Source organism: Geotrypetes seraphini, chromosome 9 (genome assembly GCF_902459505.1).
Source record: "Geotrypetes seraphini chromosome 9, aGeoSer1.1, whole genome shotgun sequence".
Lineage (NCBI taxonomy): Eukaryota > Metazoa > Chordata > Amphibia > Gymnophiona > Dermophiidae > Geotrypetes > Geotrypetes seraphini.
Window position 1 is genome coordinate 168,683,881 of NC_047092.1, and position 11,033 is coordinate 168,694,913.

Below are 11,033 nucleotides of genomic sequence, written 5' to 3' on the forward strand. Positions count from 1 at the left end.
TATATGGACGAACCCTGCTTCCAAAGCCTTCCATCCCCCTGGGAGTCCCGTTGGCTAGAGGGGGGTCACCGTGGGAGTCCCGTGGGTTAGGTGGGATTCCCGCGGGACTCCCGCAGAACCCGCGGGAATCCCACGGTCCCCGTGCCGACCTCTAGTGCAAACATCCAGAAAATGCATCCTCAACGCACTATAGATATACACAAACACACAATGCAGAGAAAGAAAATCTCTAATCCTGAAATTTTGAACATGCACTAACTTTACAGCCCACAAAAGGGAAGCAAGGTTACTATGCCAATTTCTGAGTCAACACCTAAGCATGAAAAATGAGATCGTTTTTATTAACTTCGTGTTTGCTCTCTAGACTCTGACCAAAGTAAAAACTTAAAAACACAAACTTATCTCATTACTGCTATGATGTTATTTGGAGACACTGCCCCCAGAGAAAACATACTGCCTTCCTAATTATTCAAGATTCTTTGGCTAGCATAGTTATTCCCATTCTGGGATAAGCAGCATAGAATCTGTTTTGCTACTTGGGACCTGGGTTGGCCACTGTTGGAAACAGGATACTGGATTTGATGGACCTTCAGTTTGTCCCAGTATCTTAATTCTTATGCTGACTAAGGCAGAGCTCGCCTCCAGGTACTGGATTTTTCTCAAAGGGAGCAGGAGGATCCCTGCTCCTTTAGCCAGTATCTGGAGTAGAGAATGACAAATTTGTCCCCATCCCTGCAGAAACTCAATTTGCCTGTCCCGTCCCCATGAGTTTTGTTGCTCTTCATGTCCCATTCTTGTAAGCTCTGCCTTAACCACAGAAACCTCAAACACTTATGATTTTAAAAGTGTTTGAGGCTTGTGCAGATGAGGACGGAGCTTAGGCATTGGTGGAATGAGGCATTATGACATCACAATCTGAGCTCTAGAATGTTGCTACTTAGGATTTTAAAGTGTTTGAGGCTTGTGCAGATGAGGACGGAGCTTAGGCATTGGTGGAATGAGGCATTATGACATCACAGTCTGAGCTGTAGAATGTTGCTACTTATGATTTTAAAGTGTTTGAGGCTTGTGCAGATGAGGACGGAGCTTAGGCATTGGTGGAATGAGGCATTATGACATCACAATCTGAGCTCTAGAATGTTGCTACTTAGGATTTTAAAGTGTTTGAGGCTTGTGCAGATGAGGACGGAGCTTAGGCATTGGTGAAATGAGGCATTATGACATCACAGTCTGAGCTCTAGAATGTTGCTACTTAGGATTTTAAAGGGTTTGAGGCTTGTGCAGATGAGGACGGAGCTTAGGCATTGGTGGAATGAGGCATTATGACATCACAATCCGAGCTCTAGAATGTTGCTACTTAGGATTTTAAAGTGTTTGAGGCTTGTGCAGATGAGGACGGAGCTTAGGCATTGGTGGAATGAGGCATTATGACATCACAATCTGAGCTCTAGAATGTTGCTACTTAGGATTTTAAAGGGTTTGAGGCTTGTGCAGATGAGGACGGAGCTTGCAGGAATGGGGCAGGGACAGGAAAAGAACTCGCGGAGACGGGGAAAATTTGTTTGTCCCCCATGTCGTTCTCTAATCTGGAGCACAGTTCCCAACCTGTATCCATTCAAGAAAACCCAGCAATCATAAGCACCCGAGTTGCCATACTGGGACCGACAGAAGGTCCTTCAAGCTCAGTATCTTGTTTCCAACTCACAAGTACCTGGCAAGATCCCAAGGACTAAAACAGATTGGTGCTGCTTATCCTAGGAATAAGCAATGGATTCCCCCGTGCCTATTTGCTCATTTTGCCGAGATTGTCAGTGCGCAATTTTTCCAGATTTGTACAGGCCTATGTTCACTATCAATTTATATTGTGGTTTAATTCAAACCTTATCAACCCTGGACCCCTGAAGAAGGTGTGTTTACCGAAACACGGACCGTGTGGGGTCCTTAGGTTTGTTTGAAGGGTGGTAATATTAACCACATTTATAATCGATATAATAAAACATAGCCTGCATCCTTGTTCTTGTTTTTCGTCTATTTGCTCATTTGAAACAGGAACTGTATTTGCCTTCGATACAGAAAATTAGCCCAGATAAAGTCATCATCTTCTTTGATTTGTTTTATAACCTACCGTACTTGTTCCCTTTAAAAAGCTCTCACACCCATCATAAATTCACTGCTGCAGGGAACTTAAAAGCCGGCCTCCCAAATCAACCGCCCATTGACTCAAAAAAATAATAAGAAAAACATACGGTTTTCGGAAAGTTTACCTGTCCGATAGGGAAGGGACTTAAGACAGAGGAAAACGGGGAGACTCAATGATCCACAGTGAAAACAAACAAAAAACTGTAGATACAGATGTTCTGGAGATAATTTATTATCTACTGACATATAAAAAAGTACTTTTTTCATTGAATTTTCATGTTTTTATATCAGTAGATAATAAATTATCTCCAGAACATCTGTAACTGCAGGACAAATCGGGTACCATTTCACCAGCCGGGGGATCAGCCACATCTATGCAAGACAAAGTCAGATCTGTGTCCCTCGGGCCCGTCCACAGGCCCGTCCACAAAATGCACTTGCAGCGCACGAGAAGCGATCGGAGCCCCCATTTGGGCATTTTTATTCACTTTTCCTAGCGCAAAGCCCCCCCCCCCCCCCCCCCCCCCTACCTTGCAACTGCGCCGACATGGTCTCCTGGTGCTGCTGGTACTTGAGCGCCGTCGCCTCGGCTCTCTTCAGCTGCTTCTGCAGATCGTAGGTCACCATCGCCCCGTACACGAAGCCGAGCACGGCGGCCAGGAGCAGCAGGGTCTGCAGCACCCGCCTCTGCCTGCGGGAGCACACCCCGTTCCCCATGGGGCCCCGCATGGGGCCGGGGGTGGCGACGGGCACCAGCGTTCTCGCCGGGTCGGGGCGACTCTCGCTTCTCCCGAGAGAGCCGCAACTTTTTCTTCGCGGGGCCGCCGGGCAGAACTTTTTCTCAGCACGCCGGGCCGAACATGCCGCCGAGGCTAAGACGGGGGAGAGCGCGCGTGGGGACGCCCCCGAAGTGCCGCAGCTCCGGACGGGAACGTAACAAAAGGCGAGCGGCCGGCGGCGAGAGCATCGCAGAGGCCCAGGCCCCTCTCCTTGCTCCGTACGTGTCGCCCCGCCCCTTCCCCCCCAATCAAGCGCCGAGAGGAGGGGCGGTGCCGCGGCCGGTCGCGCCCATCGGGCGTTGCTCGATCCTGGACACGCCTTTTCTGGAGGAAGGTGCGCCGGATTGGTGCTGCGTTCTGTCCCTTTTGATATGGGGGGTGTGGCCTGAGGGGCGGGTTTACAGAAGCGCTCCTTGCTGCTGGGTTTTGGGAGACATCTTGTGTCACGGAGGCTCAAGCCCCTCTCCCGCCCCTTTCCTACCACTCCTCCCAATCAAGCGGCGAGAGGAGGGGGGGCGGTGCTCGATCCAGGACACGCCTTTTCTGGAGGAAGGTGCGCCGGATTGGTGCTGCGTTCTGTCCCTTTTGATATGGGGGGGGTGTGGCCTGAGGGGCGGGTTTACAGAAGCGCTCCTGCTGCTGGGTTTTGGGAGACATCTTGTGTCACGGAGGCTCAAGCCCCTCTCCCGCCCCTTTCCTACCACTCCTCCCAATCAAGCGGCGAGAGGTGAGGGCGGGGCCGCAGCCGGCCGCGCCCATCGGGCGTTGCTCGTTCCGGGACACGCCTTTTCTGGAGGACGGATTTCGTCTTGATATGAGGGCGGAGTTTAGAAGTGCTTTAACATCACGTGTCGCGGAGGCTCAGGCCCACTCTCCCGGCACTGTACGAGTCACCCCGGCCCTTCCCCCCCCCCGATCCAACGCTGGAGAGGCGGAAGAGGTGGCGCAGCCGGCCGCGCCCATGAGCGTCGGGTTAAAGAGCCCCGCCTTTTTTGGAGGAGAGGCGCTGGATTGGAGCTGCGCCCTGTCCGTCTTGGGCGTGGCCCGGGGGTGCAGTTCAAGAAGTATTTTGTGTACGCCCTTCTCGCGCTGTTGGGTTGGTAGTTTGGGAAACGTCTCTTGTGGTGCAGTTGCCCGCTACATCGAGGGGAAAGGATTCTTGCTAACGTTTCTAACTAGCACGCAAGTTTGCGCATGCAGTGTCTTGCGCAAACTTTTTTTTTTAGCTTTGTTGACACACTAAACGGAGCAAATGTTTTTCGTGGCAAATTATATTTGAAATGATAAAATTGCAAAAACCAACACAACAAATTAAATGTGAGTTATTTATATAAAGTTCTTTAACCTATGTATGGGTAAAAGGTGAAACTAGAGTAGATAGAATTGTTAATCAATGCGATGGATTTGCTTGTTTTTTGAGTGCAAATTAACTCCAAAATGCAGCTTGATAGTCAACAAGCAAGCACACATTCCATCATTTACCATCTGCAGTCGTTCTTTTTTTTAAATTTATTTAATTTCTGTCAGAGCTGAAAATCCAAGTTCAGAGAGATAAGAAGATTCAAGTGATAACAAAGCCTTGATTGCTTTATTGCTCAAGTTAGGACTTGAGCAATAAAGCAAGTACTAGTTTTCAAGGACCAATCATGTCAAAGAATGATGCTTGTCTGGGTGGTTGTATCCTTATGCACATAGACGTTCATAACATTGACAGACTCTTGCGTAGGTGACGCACATGTAATCTATTCTCTTGTATACTTATGAAGGGAATTTTTAAAAATAAAGTAAAATTCTAGAATTCTCAGGACTCGCCTGGAATCTGTTCAGGGCACACCACTGTGCAGTGGCACACAGTTTGAGAGATACTGGTCTAGAACAAGGTCAGTTGCTTTTAATGACTTAATTAGCCTTGGCGTTAACTACCAAATATTTGCAGGTAAGGAGGTGCAAGACCACTTTTTACTGCAGTTTTGTTGTGTACATTACCTGGAGAAAGTAATATTGGAGGACCTACTGCCTCCGAAATAGGAGCCACTAAGTACTTCCACATTTGCCAGTTAGCACACAATAATCCAAATGTGCTAGCTGGTTAATGCTTCCATTCACATTATCCATCCATCACCAAAACAAAAAATAGGAACTTTGACTATTTCAGCCTTTGTAACCCATTATCCATCCATGCCATGCTCTCTCAAAAAAAAATTTTTCCCCAAAAATACTTAATACAGTAGTTAGCACATACTGTATTAATGGCCAATATACCTTGCATTTTTCAATAGTCTGTTTTCACGTTAAGTGTGCGTTGGCACTTAACACACTTTAGTAAACGGGTCCCTGAGGCCAAGGAGGGTTAAGAGACTTGCCCAGGATCACTAGGGGGATTTGAACTGGGATAGATAATGGCACGGTAACAAAATTCATCACCGTTCCCGTCCTCGCGGATAGCCACAGAAAACCATCTCCATGCCATTCTTTAAGGAGAGAGGGAAGAATCAGAGTATGAATGGGCACAGCCACTGACCTTCTAACCTTGCATTGAAGAATGCTGGTGTAGAAGGACTGAGATCACAAGTACCCGGCAGAAACCCAAAGAGTAGCAACATTCCAGAGTGGTTATCTTTTTCTGTTTTAAGTTCAGTATCTTTGAAGGGGTGAATGAACATGTGGATAAAGGTGAACCGGTTGATATTGTGTATTTGGATTTTCAAACCAGAGAAACTATTTCGTACACAACGGTAAGAGCGGATAGCGTAGCTGGTTTTAAGAAAGGTTTGGATAAGTTCCTGGAGGAAAAGTCCATAGTCTGTTATTGAGGAAGACATGGGGGAAGCCACAGCTTGCCCTGTATCGGTAGCATGGAATGTTGCTACTCTTTGGGGTTCCGGAAACTTGCTATTCCTTGGGATTCTGTATGAAATGTTGCTACTCTTTGAGGTTCCGGAATCTTGCTTACTCTGAGATAATGGAATGTTGGGTTTTGGCCGAGTATTAGGGACCTGGATTGGCCACCGTGAGAACAGTCTACTGGGCTTGATGGACCATTGGTCTGACCCAGTAGGGCTATTCTTATGTTCTTATGTTACTTAAACTCTAGAATTCATTGTCATAATGCCTAATTTCACCAATACCTCGGAACCAATCACATCAATGATGTCACAATGGCTTCATTATCCTATACTTGGCTCACATAAGAATCAGAGTATGAATGGGCCCAGTCACTGACCCTCAAGCCTTGCATTGAACAATGATGATATAGAACAGGGGTCTGCAACCTTTAAGACATAAAGAGCCACTTGGACCCGTTTTCGAAAAGAAAAAAAAAACTTGGAGCCGCAAAACCATTATAAAACAAATCTAACACTGCATATATTGTTTCTTATCTTAATACTATATACAGGATCACTAAATTGAAAATAAAATCATTTTTCCTACCTTTGCTTTTTGGTGATTTCATGAGTCTCTGGTTGCACTTTCTTTTTCTGACTGTGCATCCAATCTTTCTTCCTCCAGACCTCATTCTCTCCCCCAACTTTTTCTTTCTGTCTCCATGTTCCGCCTTCTTTCTGTCTCCCTGTCAGCCCCCTTTCTTTCTTTCTCCGTGCCCTCCCCCAAGCCACTCGGTTTGCTGCCACCGCCATCGGGGAATAGCCCCCAAGCCACCGCCGTCCCAAGCTTTCCCTGCAGAAGCGTCGCGCTGACCAGCATTCCGCTCCCTGACGTCAATTCTGACGTAGGAGAGGAAGTTCCGGGCCAACAAGGCATTTCTCCTCATTCCATCCAGCCTGAGCACCATCTCTCCTTGATCCAGCATTTCCCTTCTGTGTTTGTCAGAATTACCATTCCACCTATTTTCCAGCATCACCCTTCTTTGTGTCCATCTCACTATATCTTCCTTTCTTTCAGCCTCCTGTATGTTTCCTCTCCTCCAGACCTCATTCTCTCCCCCAACTTTTTCTTTCTGTCTCCCTGTTCCCCCTGGCCCACGGGACTCCCACGGGGATGCCCCCTGACCCACGGGACTCCCATGGGGACGCCCCCTGGCCCACGGGACTCCCACGGGGATGAAAACAGCCTACCTAAATTCTGGCGATGCAGGCATGCAGCTTACAAGTCCGGCGTCGCGGCTGGAAATAGCCATGCTGAGCAGTGAGCTCAGCACGTACACAGATGAAAGCCTTGCTTGCTGATTGGTACGGCGGCACGGCGGGGCGGGGCCGCCGGACCAATCAGCAAGCAAGGCTTTCATCTGTGTACGTGCTGAGCTCACTGCTCAGCATGGCTATTTCCCGCCGCGACCGGACTTGTAAGCTGCATGCCTGCGTGACACACTACCGGAGCCGCGGCAAAGGTGAAAAAGAGCCGCATGCGGCTCTGGAGCCGCGGGTTGCCGACCCCCGATATAGAAGGACAGAGGCTGAGATAGACACTAAAGAATGACACGGGATGGCTTCCTGTGGTTATCCACGGGGACGGTGATGGATTTTGTCACCGTGCCATTCTCTGAACTGGAATCTCCTGGTTCTCAGGTCTCTGCTCAACATCTCCACTCCGCCCATGTTTGTTTCTTTATCTAGCTGGCCAGTTTCTACCTGCCTGAATTGTGGTGACGACCCTTCTTAGCCTCTTTTGTAAATTTGCTTGTTTACTTTGCTGTAGCATATGGGGTTTTAGGGTTTCCACAAAGCCACGCTGTTTGTTTTTTTTGGTTTGGCTATTCCTGACATCTACCAGGATGCATAACAGATTACTCCTACGGGGAACTCTGCTCAAAAGATTTGAAAATGCTACATAGTTTTATTTGTAGCATTTATTGCACAGAAAAATCTCCTCAGGATCCAGCCTCCCCAGTTCTCTCTCCTAACTCCCAGCAAGACCCAAAATTAAGACTACCCCCAAAACAGGGTCATAGCCATGAGGGGGTTCTGGGTCCTCCACCCAATTTGTGTTCAGGCCCCCTTGCTGGCATGGGCTCCTCCATTCACGACCACTGCTGCTACAGCACTGAGCCTCCTCTCCACCACTCATGCTCAATTTTCGTAGGAACGTGACAACAGATAAAGGCCAAATGGCCCATCCAGACCTACAACATCTGCTATCTCCTCTCCCTAAGAGGATCTCTTATTACATGGTTCTTTTGGATGTTTCAGCGGCCTTTAATTCAGTTTACCATCAAATTTTGTTAGCGAGGTTGCATGCGATGGGGATCGCAGGGACGGTACTGCAATGGTTTTGGTCTTTTTTTGGAAAACAGGACATGTTGTGTTGAAATAGGTCAGGATAAATCCGATTGCTTATACCTAAGTTGTGGTGTTCCTCAGGGATCCGCTTTATCTGTGGCACTGTTTAATATTTATTTGTCACCTTTATGTATGGTGGTGTGGAAAATGGGAGTGTCTTTTCATTTTTATGCGGATGATTTATAGTTTTTGATTCCTGTGGACCCATCGGTGGATAAAGCTGTTCAAGATCATACTGCTTGTTTTCATGTTATTCAGGACTGGATGAGAATCATAATAATAATACAAAATAATTATAATAACAGTTTATATACCGCAGTACCGTTAAGTTCTATGGGGTTTACAAAAGATTTATGAGGTACAAGTTGAGAGAACTTAAGGGATGGGAAAACAAGAGGGGGATAGGGCAAGAGAACCGTTATAGAGGGGAAAGAGAAGAACGGGTCAGCTGTCTAGATACTTCAGGAACAGGTGAGTTTTGAGGCGCTTCCTGAATACCTCGTAAGTGGTGGGCGAGAGCAGTTGTTCTAGATCTTTACCCCATAAAGCTGCTTGATGTGAGAGAAGGTGTTCATGGTGTTTTTTTAGTTTGCGACCTCTAACCGGGGGAGAAACGAAGTGCAAGTGGGAGCTTCTCTTGTGTCTGTTGGCTGAGAAGGAGAAGAGGTCAGAATCAGCTATTTAAACGTCTCTATCGTATTCCCTCTCTCCCGTCTTTCCGCCAGAGTATACATATTAAGGTCTCTAAGTCTGTCCCCATACGATTTATGACAAAGACCACTGACCAATTTTGTAGCAGCCCTCTGGACCAACTCCAGCCTCTTTATATCTTTTTGAAGGTGTGGTCTCCAAAATTGCACACAACATTCCAAAAGGGGCCTCACCAGAGACTTGTATAACAGCATTATTGCATCCTTTTTCCTACTGGCTATTCCTCTCCTTATGCACCCAAGCATCCTTCTGGCTTTGACTATCGCCTTTTCTACCTGTTTTGCCACCCTCAGACTATCGGACACAGTCACCCCCAAGTCCCGCTCTTCTATACACAGAAGTACTTCACCTTCTGTACTACACTGTTCTGGATTTTTGCAGTCCAAATGCATGACCCTGTTTTTTTAGCATTAAATCTTAGTTGCCAATTACCAGACCCTTCTTCAAGCTTTGCCAGATCCTGCCTCATGTTATCCACACCCTCCGGAGTGTCTACCCTATTACAGAGCTTGTTATCATCCGCAACAAGACAAACTTTGCCAGACCGTCCTTTCGCAATATCACTCACAAAGATGTTAAACAGAGCCAGCCCAAGGACAGAACCCTGCGGCACTCCACCAACAATAGTGGTCTCAAACTCGCGGCCCGGGGGCCACATGCGGCCCGCCAGGTACTATTTTGCGGCCCGCTCTTTGCAGTGTCCTCTGGCTTCCCCACTGGCCTCCCACTCTTACCTTCAGATAATTACCGCAGCCTGCAGAGAGGATTGCTGGTGCTGTAGCGATCGTTGCAGGCTTCCGTCGTCCTCAGCAGCACGTTCCCTCTGCCATGATCCTGCCCCTGACGTCAGAGGAGGGACAGGATCGCGGCAGAGGGAATGTGCTGCGGAGGCCGATGGCAGCCTGCAAGGAATGCTACAGCACCGGTGATCGTCTCTGCAGGCTGCGGTAATTAGCTGAAACTAAGACCAGAAGGCCAGGGGGAAGATGGAGGATGCTGCAAAGAGAGGGGAACATGCAGGCCTTTGGGGAGGGGGGCCGAGAAGTTTATAAACTATAAAGAGAGTTTTACCTCATGCAAAATTGTCATTTCTTTAATAATACATTAACTATTTTTTCTGCGGCCCTCCAAGTACCTACAAATCCAACTAACAACATCCTTATCCTCTGAGCAAACTCCATATACGACTACCCTTTGTCTCCTTCCACTTAACCAGCTTTTAATCCAGTTTGTCACTTTGGGGCCCATGCCTAATGTGACCATACGTCCTGTTTTTAGATTACCTGTCCCGTTGTCCCCACACACAGCTTCGGGACGCTAAAATGTCCCGTTTTCAGTGACAGCATCCCAAAGCGCTGCATGGGGACAACGGGACAGGCGCTCGCGCAGCCCGGGATTTCTCTGACGCAGCTCGGATCAGCACAGATCAGGTGCAGCCGCGACTACACAAGTCCCCCCTCCCCCCCCCCCACCCCAACATCAATTCTGACGTCGGAGAGGAAGTCCCATTTTGAGAAAAAAAATAAATGGTCACGTTACCCATCCCGCATGCATTCAGTTTATTTATCAGTCGCCTATGCGCCACTGTGTCAAAGCTTTGCTAAAGTCCAAGTACACTATATCTATCTCCCCTGTGCCTCTCTTATTCCTATGCACACTCACCTTGCTCTGCTTTGTCTCCTCCCCCCCCCCATTTTTATGACATACTCATCTTGCTTTGCCCTCCCCCCCTCACTCATCCCTTGGAACATATTCACCAATGGTATCGGGTGCTCTCCTCAGTCTCGCTCCCCGTCCCCCGCAAAGATCAGGTAGCAAGAAGAGGAGGACATGAAAGGCTGAAATGTTAATGCGTGAACTATACAGGCCTTTCTACAGCTCTGCAGTTCAAATAAACAGGCCTAGATTGACACAGAAAGAGGAAGCAGCCCAATATGCAGCCATTATGTGCTGGAGCAAGCACTTCCTGTTACCCGCTTCTCTGTGAACATGGGAATAGGATTCACACCTAGGACCCTCAAGCTGTCTAACCATTGAGGTTAAAATGGTAAAATGTAACTTTTAACTAGCTAAACAGGAAGAAAAGTTAACTTCAGTTTTTGTGTCTGTTTTATTTAAGTACTTTGGATTCAGTGTACAAGTTTAACTATTGTTTGCTATGCATCTC

At 47.7% G+C, this 11,033-nt stretch overlaps 1 protein-coding gene across 4 annotated transcripts in view; it reads right to left on the reverse strand.

Moving 5' to 3' along the window:
- GOLIM4 (golgi integral membrane protein 4) overlaps positions 1 to 3,172 on the reverse strand; it is a 114,118-nt gene extending 110,946 nt beyond the window's left edge. For 2 of the 4 annotated variants that reach the window (XM_033958664.1, XM_033958661.1), the window contains exon 1: positions 2,670 to 3,171. In XM_033958664.1, coding sequence (XP_033814555.1) covers positions 2,670 to 2,868 — 199 coding nt within the window. In that variant the 5' untranslated portion in view covers positions 2,869 to 3,171. Of the gene's footprint in view, positions 1 to 2,669 lie in introns of all 4 variants that reach the window. The other 2 variants (XM_033958662.1, XM_033958663.1) reach the window with 2 other exon arrangements.
- Positions 3,173 to 11,033: the final 7,861 nt, after the last annotated feature.